This window comes from Tribolium castaneum, chromosome 5, assembly GCF_031307605.1.
Source record: "Tribolium castaneum strain GA2 chromosome 5, icTriCast1.1, whole genome shotgun sequence".
NCBI lineage: Eukaryota > Metazoa > Arthropoda > Insecta > Coleoptera > Tenebrionidae > Tribolium > Tribolium castaneum.
This window is the reverse complement of record NC_087398.1, coordinates 6,647,946-6,671,249: the sequence shown is the minus strand read 5'-3', so window position 1 is coordinate 6,671,249 and position 23,304 is coordinate 6,647,946. Positions and strand designations below refer to the sequence as shown.

Sequence of the window (23,304 nt, the reverse complement as noted above, 5' to 3'; positions counted from 1 at the left end):
AAATAAATACTAAAACAACAGTGGTTAGAACTTTATTGCAAAAATGTCATAAAAATTTCAACATCTCGTATGATTAGCACAAAAAAATGCAGAACTTTCTTCACAAAGCACTGCGTCATTGATTACTAAAATACTAAAAGGCAGGTATACAACAATAACTCTGTGAGAATTTAAAATAATTTGGTGAAAAATTGTCTTTGTGTTTTAGCTGCAAGAATTTGTGCACCCTGCGTTATAAAATGGCACTAAAATTATTAGAAATCTCCTAACTAAACCGCCTAAACAGCCCTTTCCTTTAAAATAGGCTCAAAATGTTACGAAAACGTTTAAATTTGTGAAGTCCCTAACTAGCAAGTTTTATTCCACAAAATGTTGAACAAAACTTGAAATGAAAGTCATACAGATACGAAACGCCAAGTTTATAAAAATATCCTTTATGACTTCAAAGAACAGTGAATTCATGAAATAGTTTAATGTGAGTTTCATACAATATTTTGCTAGAAGCATCGCAATAACTTTGCTCGTCTAACTAATTTGAGAAACATTTGGTACATTATCTAGTATGTAAAATAAACTGCTGATTTATAAACTACTTTTATTTGGTAGAATTCATACTGTTATTGTGAAAGAAATGTGAGAAAATGGAAGTGCTTGTGATATTTATTTACATGTTTTTCACCTGTTTTATCTTCCAACTTGGAACGATTTCATTTTCCGTTATATTTCTAGAAACGTAAATTAAAATTCTTAGCCTTTTTATAAACGGAGATGATTCACGATATTACCAATATCACAATTTCCGTTGCTTAAAAATCTTAAAATCGATTCAATTACTCATTAGCTCAACTTTATAACTACTGTCCAACATTAATTACGATGTTTGAAATTTTCCTTACGATTAATTTAGTGAATCATGGAAGAATCATATCACAATATTAAAACATGTATTTCCGAAAAAATCGACTTTTACAAATAATGGCAACAAATAAATGAAAAAAATCCCTGCTGAATAAAAGTCGGCATTTTAAAATAATAACCCTGCTTTGAAACTAGTGTAAACAAAGAAAATAATCACAACCTTAGAGTAGCATATTTAATAAAAAGTGCCTACAATAATTTAGTTGTTTTAAAAACATCCCCAACTGAGGTAATACTTGTAGATAGGGTAAATTTGCTAATAAACTGAATAATAAAAGCGAAAGTCCTAACCTGTCCCGTTTTTTTCATAATCAGACATACGGCTATCTAAACTTTCAAGCGACGTCGCAGTGGAGACGTTTTCTTCATTTTCGTGCCGCGCCTTTTCAATGTCCAGGACTTGCTCCTTGATTATGGAGACAGGCGACGGGGCCTCAGCGGCGGCTGCTGCTAGTCTGATTAGGTCTTTCTGGGACTCGCGAGCCTCAACCAAGAAAATACTTTCTTTCACTTCTTTGCTCGACAGCTGATAGATTTTGTCGTAGATGACCCCGTGCAGACCCAACTCTTTCAACATTTTCAGGGTGGTCGGATCGGCGTTCTCATCCCCCCAACAAAACATTATCAAACCCGCCCTCTTCACCAACTGGACCTGTAAGGAAACAACAATCAACAACCGCTCTGCCTGCTATTGCACGAAATACTGGTCAACAATTATAGAGCGAAACCTAGTTATTTTTTTTTGCTACTTTTATTAGTCCTGCGTCCACTGTTTTTTCAATCTTTTCGCAGTTTTGCACAGTTTCCAGGCGTCTTAAATCAAGAAATCCTTCCTGATACTTACAAAATAAATTCCTTAATTTGTTTATGCGACGATTCTTGTTATGTCTTGAACAATTCCCTTGTATTTTATATAAAGAGCATCAAGTTCTTCATTAACCGTTTATTGGCATATCTAAAAAACATATTCCTCCAATTATTCACAGTTTAATGGTCACATTCAGTTGTTTTATCTTTACAGATTGTTATTGTTAATAGAAATCTACGTTCGGGTTTTCTCGTTCAAAAATTAATGTCTCGTGTTTTATTTCTGTTCAGGTTTCAGGAATCCTGCTCCATTGTAGATCTTACAGAACAAAGTAGGACAAGTCTGCTTTACAATTAGGTAATAATCAATTTCTTGTCAATTCAACCTGTCCTAGATTATTCTCCAAAGAACATACTAGCATGCAGTTTTATAGTTTTACATACTCCCAGCTCTTGGTGTTAAAAATCAAAGAAACAAAAATGCATGAACAAAATATAAACAAATAAATTTCAATCAGAAATAACGAATGAGTCTGCTAAAACCTAATCTTAAAATAGTGAAAACACTCAAAAAATTCACAATCAGGTGTTCAGAGTCACGAACAGTTGCCAAGAAGACTTTTATTTAGTCGTTGGCAGAACTGTTCATTTAAGTAAACGAGTAGATTTCCACAGGTACTTACTGCGAAGTAGCATTTGCCAAAAATAAGTTTTAGATTTAACAGACTTATCCTGTTACTTTAAACCACCCTATATTGAATTTCTTACACAACAACATAAGATAATTTTAGACAACAGAATACCACTTCCAAATAGCCTGGTTCATACTGAATACAATTCAAAAATTAGGAATACCTCTAATAGTAATGAATAACATTAAAGTTAAAACAAGAAATCCTGCGAAAATTAAACCCTAACACTATTACAAAAAAATGTACGAATTTTGAAAATGAATAAGGAAAAACAGATGTAATAATAATAAAAAATTGCAAACAGTGTTACACGTCATAACACACCGTTGCAGTATCAAATCATAAACTTTTAAGTAATAACAAAACAACTTAAATATGTTTTCCAATCAATCATAATCAATTTGCCACTTAAAAAATTAATCAAGTGCGAAATAAAATAATAACAACTTACTCTTTATCGCTAAATCTACAAGAAGTTTGATAAAGTGGACTTCGAGTTTTAACTCAAACAAAGACTTGCACAAAATAAATCCATTAAGCAGAAACAATAGAGATTATGTAGTTACAAACAAGCCTAACAATAGATAAAACAAACAATAAAATAAAAATACCGTGTGGAAGATTTCAATTTGGTTTGATATGCCTCAAAATTTTGCTCTAGTTCAGAAGCAGTATTACACTGTGTCTCAAAAAACTCGTGCAAGGTACGATTCAAAATGGACATTGTCACCAACTTACCAATGATGCGTCCCTCAGGAGATCCTCCGTATGTGCGCTAATTCCGAGCAGTTCGATCATGTTGGCGTACTGCACGGCAGCCGGAATGGACCAACATCTCGGGTCTCTGTACCGGTCGTAAACCTTACTCTCGCCTATGGTTAAGAACATAACAGGATATTTATTCTGTTTCAATCTGATCATGGAACAAATATCAGGGTTGAAACAGGAAAACACGATCCGTCGTTCGCCGCCGTAACGCAGGACCACTTCGAGGATGGTGTCCAGGTACAGGTTGATGTCGGTGGGGTGGTACAACTCGAACGAGCCGTCGTAGAGTTGCATGGTCCATTTTATTTCGATGTTGAAACCTACGTGCGGGTTCAGCACTTCTAGCACGTGCTGGAGGGTTGGGAAGGGTTGGTGATCCTCCAGGTCTTCGTCGAAGAAGCGCGGATTCTTCGTCTTGCCCTCGCTCAAGTGGTACACCTACGTGGAAGCACTAAATTAATGATTAAACATTAAAATTTATGCATTTAATTTAGCAAATCATTTTTTTCAAATATTAATGTATTAGATGATGTCAACGCCAAAAAATACGAAGGTGTGGCTACAATTTAATGCGAAATATTTTACAACAAAAATCTAGAGAAGAATCAATTTTATCGCAGTTCAATATACTGATATTGAAAGTGAACTTTAAAAAATTCATGTTCTGGAACTCCACCAAGTATCTATTATTAAGGAATGCATTAAATAAGCCACGTCATTATGCTGCAGTAAACACAGATTACGAGTATGAATAAATCGAAAAATACAACAAGCGATGCAGAAAATTACTAAGTACTACACACTTTACCAATTTTATCGCTCAAAACCTATCTTAAAATGACATCATTTCCGACTGATATAATAAAAATCAAACGCTGAATTTTTATTAAATTAACTCATACTAATACTAGTATGAATCTTCGCAATTTTCTTGGAAATTGTAATTTCACGCCAAGGTTCATAGCACAAATCCCATATTTTGCTTATTACAGGCGTATTAATATCCCAAACTCTGCACGTAGTTGTTTTACCAATAATGTTAATTTCTCTGACGCAAAAAACACTCTTAACACTGAGCCAAGCTAAATTTATGTAACCTGGCATTGGCAAAATCGCGTGTTAACTTTCAAGTCCAAGTTCCACGAGCCAAATACAACGACCTCAAAATTAACTCGTTCTCTTCGATGTAAAGGGGGCAAAAAAATTGGTTATGACATTCCAATCACAAATTGTAACAGGATTTCTAAATTAAATTTCAAAATTTAAGTTTTTCAACGTAAAATGTAAATATGGCTGTAGACAGCGTAAAATATTTTCAATAATCACCTTCCTTCAAGGTTCTGATCAAAATCATAATTAATATGAGGTATTACATAATGTTAACATCACGAACACATGGTAGACATATTTACAGTTTAGTAAAGATAAAAATTCTGTCTGTCGTAATCGCAAGTCGTACATAAAAAATCTGCATATTTTTCTTTAATAGGAGTACTAAAAATTTGCAACACGTGTCCGCACATTTTAATGAAATAGATTCAAATCAAATCAAGTTCACCCTTATCACAACTTGCGCTAAATTTAATTTTTAAATGACCACACTGTACTACAATAGGAATATTGTATGCTCGTATGATTTGTGAAAATTAACACAGAATGAACTTACATAATTCATAGCCAAATGATTTGTAATAATAAATCCATAATCATTTAGTTGCAATTAGATGTATTGGTAATTTATTTAACTTTGTACAGTGACAAAATTAGTTTGTTTTATCCGAATTTCGCAAATGCGACCGTCTTTGATGCCCATATTTTTTAGTTTTACGTATGTAGGTAATAAAAACACCAAATTATAGAATTGAAATTCTTCACAGAAGCAGTGAAAATATTTTATTTACAACTTTCTTCTATTTCTCCTTTCTACTGTCTACTGTAATTTGCAAGATATCACTAAAATTTCGCAAAAGAAGATTTTGTTATTCATAAATTAAGTCCGTAGTGATATGGTTTTGCAAAAAAAACTACTCACGTGTTAACATTTATTTACTGATAACCCTAACCCATTTCCGACTTGGTTTCAATTTCAAGGACACAATAATCACACAAAATATTTGACTACTGATTAGTTATGACTTTTTAGAGGAATTTTAGAGATATATTAAATAATAAAATAGCGGAGACTTTGAATATGCAATTACCTACTTTTCGTTTAATTTAAATATCTGATTTTTCGTCATGGATTGTATAATAAATATTTTGTATAAGCTCTGTAGTAGGTAAGTAAGGTAAGAGAACCATTACCCAAAAAGGTAAGTAATAAGTAAAATATTGTTGTTATTTACGTATTCAATACAACAATTCATAGTTACAGTAGGTAATGATACAAATATCTATTCTAGTAAAAAAATAATGACTAAGAACTGCATGTGCTTCTTTGAAGGCCAATTCACTGCAATAATCGAAGTTATAGTAATTACATAAAAATTCTATACTGATAGTTTTAATAACCAAATAATTATAAATTCATTTTTGTCGAGTAAAATAAAGATCACAAAAATTACGTCAAAAGACCAAATGGGACCTCAGGATGTTTACTTTTTTATCAAAGAAGTCCAAAACAATTCAATTAATAAATTACTATAAGATAGCTACAATGAGCTGAATTATTTATTCGTAAAAAATACAGACCGACAAGAACAAAAAAGCCGGGTTTAAATTTCATCACATAGACTGTAATAAAACACCAAATAACAGAAAATAAAACTGACAACAAATTTATTTTGTTAAATCTTACAATAATCAATTCTTCACACGTGCGAATTTCCAATAACCAAAATGGCACCAGGTATGTTTGTTTTAACAAGCTTTTTGGATCCAAAAACAGTAAAAATAAAGTTTCTAAATACTATTGCTCTGATGTTACTTGTAACTTAATAGATGGTCAATTAAATAATTGCATTTACTGGCTGTTATACGTATTGTTTACAGAAACAATAGTTTAAGCAGTATGTACACACAATTGATTAAAAAATCGATTAAGTGGCTATCAAATTCCCATTAATGCTTTTCATTAAATCTACAACATACTAACACTTCGATAAAATAAAAAACACTACAAAATTTAATAAAAAATTCATTCTGATTAATCTAATCTGTTTTGTATGCGCCGCAGCAGGTACTCGGACCTATTGTAATGACAAATAAATTATTTATTTCTAACATCTTTACGTTAATGAAACCCGTGTTCTTTCTTGTTTATTTGTCTTAAATGTATTATTGGAAAATTACAGTTAGGTTTCAAAAATGCAAACTGTTTCTGTTTAAACCTCGGATCTGTATCTCACCTTCAACAGCTGCAACTGATCCAGGGTCAGCTCCTTGACCGGCAGCTCCAACATATCAGTCTCATCCAACTGTTTCTTCTTCTTCATCGAAATACACACGTGGAAATCGTGATAAACAATAGGAACAAGATCTTTACTCAACTGAACATCAAACTCAACGAAATCCGCTCCATGATCAATGGCATTCTTCAAACTTGCCACGGTATTTTCCCTAACTTCTGCACAATTCTGCGTTTTGAAACTGGAGCCAGACCCCCGATGGCCCACGTCCAAGCCAGCCCTCGTCTTCTTCCAATGTCTCGCATACGAAACACTCAAATCACACTTGAAATTAGGCATCGGCCTCACGACGATGTAGTCAATCCGGACTTGGCCCAACGGCCGGTGTTTGGTGCTCGTCACCGGGAGCACAACACTTCCCTCGGACGATTGCAATACAGTGGGGAGTAAGTAACTGAACCCGGCATGATGGGGCGGCTCCCCATCATCGTGTCTCGAACTGTATATGTACAAATCGATGAGAAAAGCCACATTGGCTGGGAACAAAACCGAGCATTGGAAAACAAGCATGTCGTTCTCCTTGTACTCCTCCCCGAATTGGGGCTGGGGGTGGAACGACGAGTCCTCGGCGTTGAGGGAGGCGACCTCGCTCAGGGCATGCTTGGGGTTCTCGAACGCGTCCTGCGTGTCCGCACTGAGCGACTCCTCCAAAGCCTCCGACATCGTCTTCGAGATGGTGTTGTGGCGCAGAAGCCCCACGGGGGTCACCTTGATGTAAACCGAGCGGTTGGTGTACTTCGGTCTCCAGAGGGTCAAGGGGTTATTGCAGAACTTCAATTGAATCACCGTTTCTTTATTAAGCCACCCCCTGTCAATCCGGCAAACATTGCCGTAGTCCCCGTAGGTCAAAGGCTCGTCTGTTTCCAGGGGCGACTTCTCCGTCGCGTGGATCGCCCTGGGGGCGATCTGGGCCTCCCAGCTCCGCACGATGACCTGCAGCCCCGCGTCGATGACCACGCAAACGCAAAACCGATACTGGATGTTCACCCTGTCGGGGATCATCACCGGGAGAGACCAGACGTCCGACTCGTCCTCGCGCTCCAGAGGGACGCACTTCTCGGCCTGCCAGGAGCCCAGCTCCGGGACACTGCCCGAGACACACATGACCTCGTCCTTTTTCAGATCGGGGGCTCGCACGCGGAACAGCCACCGCTTCGGGGGGTACTTGGAGGTGGCGCTCTTGCTTATGTGGAGCTGCACGTCATCCCCCTTGCCAACGCGGAGAATGGCGTTGTTGGGGTCCTCGAGGAAGAACCAGCGCTGCATGGTATCTATAAAATGGCACGATGGTCACACACAATCACCAAAATTTTACAGTTTGCGAGTGCCCCGATTAGGCTTTATCAAAAATGACGGGAAAATGCATCAGTGATCACAGCTACTGTCACCTCGACAAGACCAACAGGGAATGAGGCATTTTAGCTCGAGTTTGACTCAACTTTGGCCCGAAATTTACCCATTCGCCTCGTTTTACAACGAAACGCAACACACATTCACACTTTACCTTGCGACAGCTGACTGCGACTGCTTGGAACACAGAGTTTGCGCAAACTAAGTGCTACGACTATTTTGCGCAATAATTCACACGCAGTCTGGCAATCTCAGCACGAGATAAGAAAAAAATAGGTTCGTTTTACATTTTTTTAATATTTAGCTTCAGATATATCGTACAAATATTGACAAACAACGAGGCTTGAGGCAGGGGCAAAGTCTGGCATGATAAGTGGCAGGTGCCCACAAGTCCAATTTTTTTCTCAGAAAGTTTATTCATTTTCGTAAAGCCCACGAAAAACTTTCGTGTGGATGAGTAATTTAATTTACATACTTGATAAGGGTCACCCCCAATCACGCGACTTATTATTGTAATAGATAAAATGTGTTGAAAAAACACATCATGTGATTTCATTCCGGATGTCTTCTTTATCAAACTAATCTCCAGATTTGTTATTACTTGTTATTATTACGCCAAACATATCTTTTTCAGTTAAAAACTACCAAACAAGCTTGTAAATCAGCTTTATCAATGTAAATACAAGCATAATCTTATTGTTGATTATTTTCAGCTATTGTACCTATTATTGAAGGCATACCTCCTAAAATGAAATATTTACAACAATAATTGAGTTAAATTTTTGTTCATTGTGTTACATCATTTCTAGCAAAAATAAACCATAAACAACAAACTCAACATATGATTTATTTATTTTTATCAGTTATTTTCGCTCATTGAGTAGATACGTAGGTATATCCGAAAAAATCGCGGTAACACTCACGTTGAAACAAATTTTGTTATTAATTTAATTAATAAAAGCAATAAATCTCTCAGAAATCTAGCCCAAAAAAATTAAGAGATTTCATATTAAAAAGGAAAAGTCATTATAAAAAGTAGAATTCCAAAAGATTAGACTATTAAAATAGCAAACAATTACTATCTAACGATTACAGTAGTTTAAATTAAACTTACAAATTATTCAACAAAATGATCGGCGTTATTCACTTTGATTTACGGATTTTACAAGTCTTGATATAAATAATTTAGATTAAGTTCAAGTTTTCACTTGTTTGAACCTGTTTTCATTAGTGTGTGGTCGTGATAATGCTATTTTTTACTTTTTTCATTATAAATGTATGAAAATAATTCTCTGCAAACATTCATTTTGAAGATTAAATAATACGCGTGATCCAGAAAGACTGTTTCGGTTGGTAATATATTTTGGTCAACAGAGTTTGCAACACTGCAAATACGAATATGTAAATTTTATTGGATATGCGTCACCAACTAACTAAAAATTCCCTAAATGTAGAAGCCTAAAATAAAAATTTGTATACTTAACACGCGGCTTAGTTTAGCCTTGTTTTGTCTGGAGCTTTTTCCAGTTTTGGCCAGTTTTTTGTGTTAAGTGGGTCATATTATTGTTATTGTGATAATGAAAAACGTACGTAACTGTTAAAGTCTGTGCCTATAAAATTTATTTAAAAAATGAAAATAATCCGCTCTTAAAATTAAGTATAAAATTAATGTCACTGATAAATATCCATTTCAATTAATATTAACATTATATTAAATTTGCTTGGAAAAATTAACATCAAAATGTATTTTACAAAATCTTACTCTTTACATCTTAAAACATACCTAATAATTATTTACACCGGTGTGAAATAGTACTCTGTACATACATCGTTCACTCTAGCGCTAAATCACAATTGAATAAATTAAAATGTATGACAACATCCTCATCATATGTAGGTCACGTTTACGTTTAAGTAATTTGTACTTTAAAAAAGTCTGCTACACTTAAAAAATCACAAAATGTATATACATAACTACACTCTTAACTATATCACAAGAACACTTATCGAATTAAAAGCCACAAAAGTCGCTCATTTGGGGTGGATAAAGGGGCACTTATCCATATTCCTACAATATCCATGATTTTTCACGTTTTTGCACAGGCGCCCCCTGCCCCCACCGCCCCGATTGTTCCAATTTCCGGGCCCGTTCATCCTAATCCACGGCCCATTATTACCCCCTCTCCTGAAGCCCCCTCTCCCTCTGTTCATATTAAAATTATTCGGCGGAAACATCCCCATATTCGGGGGGTTAAACGGCATGGGGAAATTATTGTCATTCATCATGGGATTGTTGAAATTCTCCGGCCCGAAGGCGTTCGGGTTAAGCGGCCCTTGGTGCATCATGTCCGGGGGCGGCCCCATGATATTCCCATTGGGCATCATATTCGGAGGGCCCCCGAACGGCCCGTTCTGGGGGCCAAACCTCGGCGGCATGCCCTGGAACGCCGGGGGCTGGAAGTTCTGGAAAGGCACCGCCATGTTGGAGAATATCTGCGGGGGCAGATTCTCCTGCATGGGGGGCGGCGACCCCTTCGGCTCCGGCCAGGGGGTGTTCCGCAGGTCCATCTCCTGACTGTCCGCGTCCTCAAGTGGAATGTTGATGGGGTCGCTCATTTGGTGCGTCTCCGGGACTGGTTCTTCCGGACTATCCGGAATTTTCCGCTTGTCGAAGTACAGGGCCTGGAGCACGCTCTTTTCCCGGGCGAATTGTATGTCTTTCTCCAAACTTTTGCAACCGGGGGCTGCCAGGGGGTCGGGTAAGTCGATCAGGTACGGCAGCCGCCACATCGTTTGGGGCTCCATTATGTCCTCGTTTGGCAGTTTCCGCGACATTTGCAGCGCTTCGCGCTCGCTCGTCATCTCCATCTTCGCCATGTCCATGAAGTTCTTCGTTACATTCACTCGCTCGGTTTCGTCCAGTTCGAAGAAGCGCACTTGTGTTAAGTTGTTGTCGTTGAATTTGACCGATTTTTTCGGTCCTTTCTTCTTGGTGTAGACCAGGACGCCCTTGAGGCCGCCGTCCGTCCGCGGCCGCTCGTCCTCTTCGATCGGGGTGCCCGACCGTTCGGTTTCTTCCTTGTTTTCGTCCTTTTCGTCGGTTTGTTCCGTTTGTAAAGTGTCCTGGTAGAAGTTTGGCGCCGCGATATTTTTCAAACCGATGGGCGAGGTGACGGGCGATGTTGGTGTTTGGGGTTCTTGCGTTGTTGGGGAACTTGGAGTGTCTTTTGTGACACTCGGACGTCGTTTCCGCTTCTTGGGCTCTTTTTTCGACGTTGCTGAAGCCGCAAGAGCGTCCATGAATATGTCGCTTTCTTGTAACACCGGCGCTGCAAAAAACTAAAATTAGAAATCTTTTACAAACTGTTTTTATTTTGTAAACAAGATCGGAGGCTAAACATCTTGACAAAGTCCTCGTAAATCCACCAAACGTCCTTCAACTTGAAATAATTAAGGAAAAATTACATATTCAAACAGTGGAAGAAAGAAAATATCAGTCATAAAATCAATTATCGCTCCTATTACACAACTGTTATTATATTTAGTGAATGTCAAGGTGCGCTCGATTGTTGCGCCCCTTTTAGCGCTACAAATGAAACAATTTGATAAATAAAATATCGAATTACATTTTGCAAATTGCGGAATTGTGACGAATAATAAGATTATGTTACTTGTTTTATCTCAGCAAAAGAATTCCTGTTGCATTCGTTACACATACAACAGTTTGGTCAACTTGTTCAGTGGTTAATTATGTGCTTTTCATTTTTTAACCCGCTCTTTTTCTTATAGTGCGTGGATTATGGGAATCACTGAAGAGCTTAGGTAACTATGTTTGCACAACGCAAGCGCAGTGAAATCGCCGGTTCCGCTGCCTTTGTAATTTTTTAACACTGTCGAGGAGTGTTGACGAATATTTTTTGTATTAATTACTGCGCTAGCTTTATTATTCGATAAAAATAAATGACGAGTCGACTGCACTTTCATCTCGAAGTTTACAGACTTCCCATACTTACGCACGCAACAACTCTGGCCCTCTGTGGTAGAATCTGTCACGCGGCAATGAGGAAGATGTAAACTTCGAAGATGTCCAAGCAGATTCTCGACAACTGCAAAAAATCTATTCGAAAATTAGTAACATGTGGTCTCTGGCACTTGATATGCTTTTATTACAATCTAAACGGATTGCGTCATCGAATTATTTACTTATTTGTATATTTAACAGGTCTTTTAGCATGCGGTAACAAGTCGACCTATCATTATAATTACCAAATAATTCATTTCAAGAGTCATTGCTTGTGCGTATCGTAGCCTTGGTTCCTGCACGTGGAAGCCCTTCGGTCGCACTTATAGCCACTTTATCAATATTTGTATTTTTTTGCTAAATGATACGGGTTTTAACTGTGTGAACAATCACACGATACTTGTCGTATTTCAGATAATTTAGCGATGCGTAGGAAGGAAAGGGCCTGCCTATATACCTTAATATTTGATAGGTCTTTTTATTTATTGCTTCAAAATGTTACATAATTTACAGATTGGAACTTACCACACGGCGTACCTATCGAAAAAATAGTATATATATTTTACAGTAGAAAAATAAAACACGGACGCACTTGATTCTTCATCTCTTGACACTGATCACTAAGTTGGTAAATTAGATAAGTATTTAATACAAATGGTTAATAGAACGCAAAAATGCACGCAAAAATCACATTTCACCCCAACCCTCTTAGGTAATTTTTCGTGCATTTTTAACACGGAAACTGTAATTTAAAATGTATAACAATATTGTTGAGTTTGGGAGATTTACGAGGCGCTCTGCCATTCCCTGTAAGGACAGTCAGCAAAGAAGAAAAACAGCCGCTTGTGGAGCATTCCCTCCGACTGGCATCTGTAAACAAGAAAAACACATAAGTAAAAGTACTTGCAGGACTTACGTTTTGGTTTTGGTGGTATTAATTTAATGGCCCCTGGTCGTTCCGGTATTTCCATTTTAAATTTCTTCTCTGGAGGTGTCGGGAGCTCTTTAACGGGCGACGTCCTCTTCTGGGGAATGCTGGGTGGTAGTGCAACTGGCGGTTTCTTCGTGGGCCTCGGTGGAGGCGGTTTCGCTTCCTCCTCTAAACCGGTCGACCGCCGTTTTGAATTAAAGACTTTGACTGTTTTAGGGCGCTCTTCTGTATTTTTTCTGACCTCGATAGACATAGTGGGTTTCTTAACTTCTTTATTTTCTTTCGTTTTATCGTCAGTCTTTTTGGGGATTCGGCCTAATTTATCAATACTTTGCGGCTTGATCTTGGCAAGAGTGTCTTTATCTTTCTCCGCTTGTTTCTCTTTAGACTCAGTTTTATCTTTGCTAGTGACTTTAGCTCCGTTAGCCTTATCTTTTTTCGTCTTATCTCTGTCCCTATCTCTGTCTTTGTCCCTACTACTACTCTTTGAACTGCTAGATTTGTGCCTATCTTTACTACTGCTGCTCTTGCTACTACTGCTTTTTGACCGACTTGAAGAGCTATGTTTTGACGACGAACTAGACCGACTTTTTGATTTACTTTTATCGCTCGACTTTTTATCATCTAATTTCTCTTCCTTTATTTCTTTCTTAATTTCAACCGGTTCCGGTGGCTCAGCAGAGGCCGCTTCTGTTGGAGCGTCATGACTGCCGTCAACAGAAGCTGTTCTACTGATCACCTGTTTACCATCTCGAACAGTAACTTTATAAAATGTGTTTGTAGATATTGCTTCATCTGGTGGATCATCTGACGGTTTTATTTGTGAACTATCTACAGTGTCAATGTTATCAGAGCTAAGAGGCGTGCCAGACGCATCATTTTCAGTCTTTACTGCTTCAACAGCTTGAGTTACCGCCGTTTCTTCTGGTTTATTATTGCCTTTAACTATCACTAACCAATCGTGAACAAGTTGCGTGGACAACTCTTGAACTCCTAGCAATTAACCCACAGTTAAAAAAACGATTACCCCAAAAATTCAACTAGCCTTACCTTTAACTTCATCAAGCTTTGACAAACTTTTAACCAATTTTGGGATATTGTTCAACTTCAATCTCTCAACGTCAACAGGCGTAACCAAAAGTAGGCTTAAAATCTCTTTGACGAGGTCCCAATTTGAGACATGAATCGCATCTTGTAACCAATTGTGTATCAAATTCCAACCACCTTCAGCCATAAACAAATTGACTAATGATTGTTCCGTGCTTTTAAGTATCAAAATATATACACATTTGCTGACTAATTTTTTCGAAAACTTAGTCATCAAGCTAGAAATACAAACTACCAATTTCGCAATAGGATGCAATTAGGAACTGACTTACTTGACAAGGCGCGGTACTTCGTCTTGCGAAAGAATGCCCCCTTCCGGGCCTAAAAGCACCGACAAGCATTTCAGCAGCTGGAAGGGATCGATGCGCGGCTGTAATAAAAATAATTTTTTGAACAAGTGAAACGTCAAACATCCGTCAAAATTGTCAAAGACAAGAACATGCTGACGACATCAACATGGCTGCCTACATGACCAAAATCGGATAAAAAAAAATTAATACCGAACTTAATTACGATGCACATAGAATTGTATATACTATGAAAACGCAATTCAAATTATACAGATTTTATTAATTACAAATTGTCTGTAACATCTTACCATTTCCAAAAATCCTAAACTTGTCGCACTACAAATAAAACACTATAATCGAGTCAAATCGGCTGAATTCTTCTTAAAACAATCGCAGCATGGCACAATTGTTCGATAAATAAACCAGAAAGTCAATTAAAAGCTATCCTGGTGGAGACAACGCCCTGTCTTCCATTACGGCTACCATACGTCGAACGAACCCGTTTTCTTTTACAATGAGAATAGTTTAAAACAACTTATCTGATTATTTAAAATGATTTACGCTATTATTTCTCTATAATTAGATATGAATTACGGCAAATTCTCAAAGAAAACGCAAAATTTTTGCACTAAAAGATGCAAGCTATACGTTTTCCACCAAGATTTGAGCGGAAATGAATCGATTTTGATATTGTTGGAGACGGGAATAAATAAAATGGCGGAAGTAGACGCTCCACGCATGCCCACTTGATTCAAATTACACTTTTTATCAAAATATTTTCACACTTTGGGCCCCAATAACAATAAAAATGGCGATTAAAATTAAAAGTACTTTTTTACGACACTAAAAACCATTTATTCGTCATAAACTTGGAAAAAAAACCGGGCCTATCCATTATCCAGAACCCACCAGACGCAAAAACCCTAAACCATATTAGACGATTTTCACGAGGCCTCCGCGATAGCGTTGGCAGCACTAGCGGATGCGGCTTGAAAATTAATCAATAAAAACCGTATTTGTTATAAAAACGATACAACAAACGAAACTCATGCGTTCATTTTTTTATTAAATTTATTACACTGGAGCAGGGCTACAGTTACGTTACGTTTGTAGAATAAAAAAACACAGTTTCAAATTTGACTCCCCCAGTCCCCACATTGACATTCGAATCCGACACTAACCTAAAATATGGCAATGTTATCCTCAATAATTGTGAAGAATTTACCCGAGAACCCCTTATGGAAACGCACTTTTACCATATCGGCAGCATTCAGAGCATCAGAAACGGCCTTATCTGCTGAGCCAAGGCTCGAAGTTCGCGAAATAACCAAAGACCGCTCGAAACCCATCCCCGTTGAGACAAGTATAAGGTACCTAAAGAGCGCCGCTTACCGGCAAACGTACGGCGACCAGCCTGTGTGGGTCCTGTACCGACGAAACCACAAAGGGGCTATCCCCCCCAGGAAAACACGGAAAACCTGCATTCGGGGGGACCAAATTTCGTGCGGGAACCCCTGTCCCATCTGCCGGGACGAGTACTTGGTTTTACACGAAAATAACGTAGAATTGCTTAAACAGTTCGTCTGTGAACACACTGGTAGTATTTTGAGTTATTCCAAAACTGGGTTGTGCCAAAAGAAGCACCAACAGTTGCTAGTGGCGATTCGAAGGGCTGTGGACAGCGGACTGCTCACCTTTGATGTGCCGCACCGACACTACAATTATTCCGAATTTTACCCCGAACTGAAGCAATAACATGGAGGCGACGTTTGTGGTAGTTGGGGGAGGAATAGCTGGAGTTAGTTGTGCAGAAACTTTGGCGTTTCTGGAGCCTGAGAAAACAATAATTTTGATTAGTGAATCCTCCCTTATTAAGACAGTTACAAATTTACACGCAATTACGCGAACTTTGACCGATTTTGATATTAATGAAACGGATTCAAGCTATTTAACAAACAAATATTTGAATATTACTGTGGTCCACGATAAACTCACCGAAATCAACGACACTGACCACTTCATAGTCACGTCTAGTGGGCAAATTAAATACGAATTTTTGTGTTTGTGTATGGGGGCTGAGCCAAAACTAATCCCCCAAGCCTCGTCTTTTTCTCAAATCATTGGTATTAGAGACACCGATTCGGTCGAAACTTTCGTACAAAAATTGAAAACAGCCAAGACAATTGTCGTTGTCGGTAACGGGGGCATCGCCTCAGAGGTGGTTTTCAAAATCAGAAACGTAGACGTCCACTGGGTGGTGCGTGACAAGCACATTTCCGCGACTTTCGTCGACCCTGGGGCTGCTGAATTCTTCCAATCCGCCTTAAACCACGGAAAATCGGGCGAGGAGCCGGTTTACAAAAGAATGAGATACAGTGAGGACAGCTTCACCAAATCGGGGGCCGCTTTGGGGCCTGACTGGTACAACAACCTGTCCATCACTGGGGGCAAAGGCGCCTCTAGTACCGACGTGAAAATCCACTACGAAGCCGAGGTCACAAACGTCGAAGCTTTGGAAAATTGCGATTTCCCGATTAAGGTCGCTCTAACCAGCGGTTTGAAAATCCCCTGCGACCTTGTCGTTTCCGCCACCGGGGTGCTCCCAAGACGCAACTTTGCGACTTTGCACGAGTTCGCAAGGTCCGAAGATGGGGGGCTCCAAGTCAACGAGTTCATGCAAACTTCGCTTAAAGACATCTACGCCGCGGGGGATATTTGTGCCGCCGGTTGGCCCCCAGCTAAGCACTGGTTCCAGATGAAGTTGTGGACGCAGGCGAGACAGATGGGGTGTTACGCGGCCAAGTGCATGTCAGCTCATTCGAACAACGAGAGCTTGCTGCAGGATTTTTGCTTCGAAATGTTCGCACATTCGACCAAACTTTTCGGGTATAAAGTCATCCTGCTGGGGCTTTATAACGGCCAGAAGTTGGGGCGTAATTACGAAATTTTGTTAAGGATGACCAAGGAGAAGGAATACATCAAGTTTGTTCTCGAAGATAATAAGTTACAAGGGGCTGTTCTCATCGGCGATACAGATTTGGAGGAAATGTGCGAGAACTTAATTTTGAATCAGTTGGATCTGGCGCCTTACGGCGACGATATTTTGAACCCAAACATCGATATTGAGGATTATTTTGATTGAATGTGTAAATTTCGTAATTGTTAATAAATTTTTGAGTTACTTGCACGTCTATTATTTCTCCTGTTTAGGAGCACTATAATAAAACTACCCCTTCCCCGTAAAAATGCAATTTTTCCACTAACAAACCGTTAAGTAATGAGAAGTTAAGTTTTTTAATAAAAGCCTCTCCTGTGATAAAGATAAATAATATATATATACGGTGAAATACGAACAATTAAAGCGCATTTCTCTTCAAAAAAATCACATTTTTTCAATTTTCAAACCGTTTAAAGCCTCCGTGGCAGTAGTCCTCAAAAGTTGCGTGTTTGCAGTACGTTGGTGGCCGAGCTCCAACTGTGCAAACATCCCTAAATGTTGTGAGTGGTTGTGTTGTTAAGAAATCATGTTTTTACGTGTTTAGGAGCAAATGTTGGTTATTTTAATCGAAAACAAGTGGGATGGTCAGCCATTTGGCCCATTGAGAGTTTGCTAGTGTGGTAATTTGTGCGATTTAATTGAAGTTAATGAGATTTCCAAAAATGCCTTTTCAGTCAGTTATGCACGGGAATAATTAGGCGATTTATGTGCAAGACAGTAAAATCGGCTCTACTAACGCAAAGTTGATTCATCATGGCACCGAAGAAGAAGCGTGGGGGGCAAAACCGAGTCACTTTTGCACCGAGTAAAATGTCAACAAGGTCTGGTAAAAAGACCGCTACAAGTCCAAAAACCAGCAAAGCAAAAGTGCCGAAAATGCCCAAATTGGCCACGAAGGCGACAGCTAAGAAGGGAAAAGCGGTCCCTAAAGCCAAAAAAGCTGCACCGAAAAAAACCAAAATTGAGGTTACGTCAACAGACTCTGAGCCACTCGAAATGGAGTCGGAAATTGATAGCAAAAACAACGATGAGGATTTACAACCAGAACCCATCGAGCAGGTTTTCCTCAAAATGGATGATAATTTCATGGAAACGACTGAACCAGAAGGTGAAGAAACTGAGACTTGTGAAATTAGAGAACAGCTCGAAAGTCTCAATGTGGAGGAGGCCCACGAACCCAAACCAGGGAATGAGGAGGTGAATGAGCATAGTAGTGAAGAAAGTGTGGTTGAAGAAGTAATAGAGATTGATGGGTGTGGAGAATATGAGTACATCACCGAGGAATTCGTCCCAGTTGTGGAAAACGCCGAAGTGATAATTATAGACGATGAAGTGGAGGCAAATAATCAAGTGCAAGAAAAGCCGGAACAAATAATAAGTTCCGAGGAAAAAATTCAAGAAATGAAGCTTGACGAAACACCGCAAGAAGAGGCTAAAGTTGACGAAACAAAAATTGTGGAGACACCTGAACAAACAAAAGTAGAGGATAAACCAGCCGAAGAAACAGAGATTGAAGATAAACTTAAAGAAATCGAGATTGAGACCAAACTGAAAAAAACCGTGATTGAGGATAAACTTGAGGAAACAAAGGTTGAGGATAAACCTGAAGAAACCAAAATAGACGATAAGCCTGAAGAAACCAAGATAGACGATAAACCTGAAGAAACGAAAGAACAACCAATGGAAACTGTAACAGAGGAGGCACCTGAACCTGAACCCGAAAATAAAACAGTTCCAGAGGAAGTTAAGAAAGTTGAAGAGCCCAAAAAACGCCCTGACGCCCCCAAAACGAAGAAGAAGGTCCCTAAGCCCAAAGAACCCAAGAAGAACCCTCCAAAAAAGAAAGCCGCGAAGCCCAAACCGAAAAAAGAACCCACCGATAAAACAGAAGAAGTGAGGCGTTCGAGTCGGATCAAGTCAATTAATGTCCTAAAGCAGCGCTCAAAAGGCCACGGTTTAGTAAAATCAGCCAAACTCCCCCCTGACGAAAACAAAGAATCAGCAACTACCCAGTCAAGTGAAGAAAAGTCCGAATCGGCCACTTCACTCCCAGCCACCGAAGCCGACAACAAACCAGTCAAAGTCAAATCTCGATGGAGGAGATCGAGCGAATTAGAAATGAACGTTCTTACACCGGCTGCGATTGTGATGGAGACTTGCGGAGACAGTGAAAAAATTGCAGAAGCCAATAATTTGGAAAATAAAACGAAACCAACTCACGACGAAGAAGTCACCACGCGATTGAAACAGTTTGTACATTTGAAGGAAAATCTCTATTTGACTGATCGCATGAGCTGCAAGGAGGCGAAGAAAATGACCTGTGATTGCTTCCTGACGCCGGAGGAGATTGAAAGGGGGGAATTGGGCTGTGGGGAAGATTGCTTAAATCGCTTACTAATGATAGAATGGTAACAAAATTACGTAACATTATTTTAACTAAAACGCTTTTTTAGTGGGGGTTTATGCCCAGTTGGAGACAGATGTACCAATAAAAAATTCCAAAAATCGCAGTTTGCCCCAGTTGAGGTTTTTAAAACCGAGAAGAAGGGACTGGGGTTGAGAGCTGCAGCCAACATTCCTTAGTAAATTTTCGTTTCAATTTTTACGTTTAAAATTAATTAAAATTTTTCAGTGGTGAATTTATTCTGGAATATGTCGGCGAAGTATTGGACCCTGAAGAGTTTGATAACCGTGCCGACGACTATTCAAACGATAAAAACAAACATTACTACTTCATGTCGTTACGAGCCGATGCGATAATAGACGCAACAATGAAAGGTGTGTTTATGTTTTTTTAAATTATTTAATGACATTTTTTTAGGAAATATCTCACGTTTTATTAACCATTCCTGTGACCCAAACGCTGAAACTCAAAAATGGACTGTTAATGGCGAGTTACGTATCGGTTTTTTCAGCACACGTACGATCTTAGCGGGTGAAGAAATCACCTTTGATTACCGATTTCAACGTTATGGGTAATTGATTTATTATTGCAAAAAATCAAATAAAATATTTCAATCAAACAGAAAAGAGGCGCAAAAGTGTTACTGCGAGTCGTCGCTTTGTCGCGGTTGGCTGGGTGAAGAACCGGACGATGAAGACGACGAAGACGAGGAGGACGAAGAAGAGGAAGAAGCTGAGGAAACTAAAGACAAAGTCGAGGAAGATAAACCAGAAGCTGAGAAAATCGACAGTGAAGCAAAAGAAACCAAGAGTGTTGAAAAAGTGCAAAAACCTCCAGTGAAAGAGAAGAAGAAGAGATCGCCACGGAAGAAACCGAGAAAAGAATTGTTGGAGGACCTAGATGTTGGTTGGTGCTCACGTGGGGATTTTATCTCATTTTGTTCATTTTTAGCAACTGGACGACGAAATAGACATGTTGGTGACCACAGGGTTGAAGAATCAAGCTCACACTTTAAAACTGAGCAGATTGATGGTCAGAGCCAAGGAGCCCGGCCAACGGGCGAAGCTATTGAGAGTCTTAAGAAGGGGCGAATTACCATGCAGACGACTTTTCTTGGACTATCATGGGTTGAGACTCATGCATGGCTACATGACCGACGCCCAAGACCTGGCAAAGACTGACAAAAAATACGAATCACTCAGATTGGAGATGTTACAAACGTTAGCAACGCTGCCAATCCCCAACAAAACGATGCTGCAAGACAGTAAAGTGTTACCAACTGTTGAAATATGGTCCTCTGGTAAAGTTAACGAGTTGCCGGTGGATTCTGATAGTTCTTCGCCTCAAACCGATCAGGAGCCAAGTCAAACACCCAAAGAAGATGATAAGAAAAAAGAGGAAAATGTGAAGGAGGAAGAAGAAGTGAAAGATGTTAAAATGGATGAGGATGTGGAAATACGCAAGTCCAGAGGAATGGAATTCCAGGGTAGCTCGGAAAATGTGGGTTTTACGAACACACATGGGAAGGAATTAGCCGACGAAATTTCGAGCATTTTCCAAGAAGAAGACAATACTTCGTCACCCACACCACCGGAGACCAAAATCGTGAAACCCGAGGTGAAATCTGACGAGCCTAATTACCAGGAGGAGATCACAGCTTTGGCCTTAAAACTGTTGGAAGAGTGGTCCAACTTGAAGGAAGTCTTCAAAATTCCCAAAAAAGAACGAATCGAACAAATGAAAGAGCACGAACGTGAGGCCAACCGTGGCTACATCGCCGGTTTGGGGTTGGAACAAGACGCCGAAAAGAAAAACGAAAGTCGCTATCGGATTTTAAAACGGTACAGATCCATTGATAAAGTCGATAACAGCGCGCGAAAAAACATCAAACTGGAAGACCGGACGATAGCCAACTTCCCCAAATTGGGCAAATACGAGCGGAGGAAAATGTTTGCGTTGCAAGTGGAGCAAAGGGAGGAGGAGAGGCGGCGAAAACAGAGGGAGATGTGGAGGCAGCATGAGCAACACTGTATTCTCCTCGGGACGGATCCCCGCCTGACAGCCCCATTTGACCCCAACAGGGGGTACCAGTGCATATGGAACCCCCAAATCGGGCAATGGCAAAACTACCCCATCCAAAATCCCAATGTTATTTTCAACCCCCAAAATCCACCCGTTGTCTCAGGGATGAACAACCCGAATTATCCCTACTTGCACCCTCCGGGAATGATCCCGAACAACGTGAACCCGCTGCACGCACTACCCAGTCTTCCATACCAGGAGGAAGTGACCAAAGAGGAGGACTACTCACAAGTTAAGTTCATGGGACCCATTCCGCCCCCAGTCAAACTACCACCGAAATGGAAATGTGCCAAAGACAAGTACGGACGGCCTTATTATTACCACATCAAGATCAGGAAAAGTCAGTGGGAACCGCCACCGTTTTCGCAACCACAGGAGGAAGACTTGGATGACAGTAATACCCCTAACAGTTAATTAAACAAACCAACTGATTGTTTCTTGCAGCGAGCGAAACGTCTTCAAGCTCTGACACGAGTAGCTTGAGCTCGGACACGACCTCGGACGAGTCAGACAGTGACGATGATTTGGACGACTCCAAACTGTTGATGCAGGTGAAAAGACAGATGGAAAAACAAGTAAAAATTGCATTACCCGCCCCTGTTAAAACCGAAGAAGATGAAGCTAGTCCCGTGGTCGAGGACAAGGAAGAAGAGACTAAACTTGAAACTCAAGTTTGTGAGGAAAATAGCGAAGAAACACCTCAGGTTGAGGAAAACAATGACGAGAAAGCGCAACCAGGGGCTAAGAAGCGACGAACTGGACTGGTCCAGGAAATTATCATTAGTGTAAGTAATTTTGTGTGTTTTAATTTAGCTAATGTTTGAAACAGCCGAGGACTGAAGAGGACCGATTGCAATTCAAGGAAGACTTGAAGCGTTACAAACTAAATAAAGAAAAGTTGAAGCGGGAGAAGGAAATGATCGTCCAGCAAACAAAAAAACACGCGAAGGAGAAGCGCAAAAGTACTATTAAATTGAAAATGAGGGAAATGAGTGATTCCAACAGCGAAACTGCCAAGAAAGTTAAGGAGGTTTTCCGTTCGAATATGGCGACTGTTGTCGTCAGTGTTCTTAACGCGTATAGAAAGCCGGATTGTAAAGAAGGGAGAATTACGAATACAGATGATTTTAAGCATTTAGCTAGAAAAGTGAGTTGTGGTGATTCGAGGTTTGCGGTAATCTTAATTTTGTGTTTCAGTTGACTCACTTTGTTATGTTGAAAGAAATGAAACATATTGAGAAGATTGATGATTTAGTCTGCACTGAAAACGTGAAAGCGAAAGCTAAGGAATACATCCGCAAATATATGAGTAAGTTCGGAGAAAATTATCAGAAGCGAAATGATGAGCCCGATTATTAATTTCATTCATTTTTTATTTGTCTGTGATAAAAATCATTTCATTTTTCAACACTGTACGAGTCGATAAGTATTGTAAAAATGTATGAATAATTTATAATAAAATAGGTGAATACGTTTTCTATGAAATGGGACGTTTGCCTTTCAACCTGTGCCGCCTCATTAAAATACAT

The 23,304-nt window shown here is 39.3% G+C and overlaps 5 protein-coding genes across 9 annotated transcripts; 3 read left to right on the top strand and 2 right to left on the bottom strand.

Moving 5' to 3' along the window:
- Positions 1–16: 16 nt before the first annotated feature.
- LOC662257 (glycerophosphocholine phosphodiesterase GPCPD1) lies at positions 17–9,826 on the bottom strand. Of its 4 annotated transcripts, none has more exons than XM_064357110.1 (4): positions 9,726–9,826; positions 6,533–7,863; positions 3,156–3,623; positions 17–1,570 (listed from the first exon to the last, which is right to left on the bottom strand). In XM_064357110.1, exons 2-4 carry the CDS (start codon positions 7,856–7,858, stop codon positions 1,205–1,207), a joined length of 2,160 nt encoding a protein of 719 aa, XP_064213180.1. In that variant the 5' UTR covers positions 7,859–7,863; positions 9,726–9,826; the 3' UTR covers positions 17–1,204. The 4 variants fall into 4 exon arrangements, 3 of the variants coding, with proteins under 3 accessions (XP_064213180.1, XP_064213179.1, XP_008193716.1); XM_064357109.1 differs by lacking the exon at positions 9,726–9,826 and adding an exon at positions 9,057–9,170; XM_008195494.3 differs by lacking the exon at positions 9,726–9,826 and adding an exon at positions 8,097–8,254.
- Positions 9,534–14,984, bottom strand: LOC662298 (serine/threonine-protein phosphatase 1 regulatory subunit 10). The gene is made up of 5 exons (XM_008195495.3): positions 14,600–14,984; positions 14,274–14,371; positions 13,945–14,219; positions 12,880–13,887; positions 9,534–11,271 (listed from the first exon to the last, which is right to left on the bottom strand). Exons 1-5 carry the CDS (start codon positions 14,600–14,602, stop codon positions 9,974–9,976), a joined length of 2,682 nt encoding a protein of 893 aa, XP_008193717.1. The 5' UTR covers positions 14,603–14,984; the 3' UTR covers positions 9,534–9,973.
- A 382-nt stretch (positions 14,985–15,366) lies between these two features.
- Positions 15,367–16,046, top strand: mRpS18B (mitochondrial ribosomal protein S18B). The gene has a single exon (XM_001815019.4). The coding sequence runs from the start codon at positions 15,480–15,482 to the stop codon at positions 16,044–16,046; it is 567 nt and encodes a 188-aa protein (XP_001815071.1). The 5' UTR covers positions 15,367–15,479.
- A 1-nt stretch (position 16,047) lies between these two features.
- On the top strand, positions 16,048–17,474 carry Pyroxd1 (Pyridine nucleotide-disulfide oxidoreductase domain 1). Its single transcript, XM_968473.5, has one exon. It carries the CDS (start codon positions 16,048–16,050, stop codon positions 17,431–17,433), a length of 1,386 nt encoding a protein of 461 aa, XP_973566.1. The 3' UTR covers positions 17,434–17,474.
- A 248-nt stretch (positions 17,475–17,722) lies between these two features.
- On the top strand, positions 17,723–23,260 carry Set2 (SET domain containing 2). 2 transcript variants are annotated; one of them, XM_968503.5, is made up of 10 exons: positions 17,723–17,909; positions 17,964–19,697; positions 19,743–19,871; positions 19,922–20,067; positions 20,111–20,264; positions 20,316–20,595; positions 20,645–22,169; positions 22,220–22,560; positions 22,605–22,922; positions 22,973–23,260. In XM_968503.5, the coding sequence occupies exons 2-10, from the start codon at positions 18,043–18,045 to the stop codon at positions 23,132–23,134; spliced, it is 4,710 nt and encodes a 1,569-aa protein (XP_973596.2). In that variant the 5' UTR covers positions 17,723–17,909; positions 17,964–18,042; the 3' UTR covers positions 23,135–23,260. The 2 variants fall into 2 exon arrangements, with proteins under 2 accessions (XP_973596.2, XP_064213177.1); XM_064357107.1 differs by lacking the exon at positions 17,723–17,909 and having other exon boundaries at positions 17,916–19,697.
- Positions 23,261–23,304: the final 44 nt, after the last annotated feature.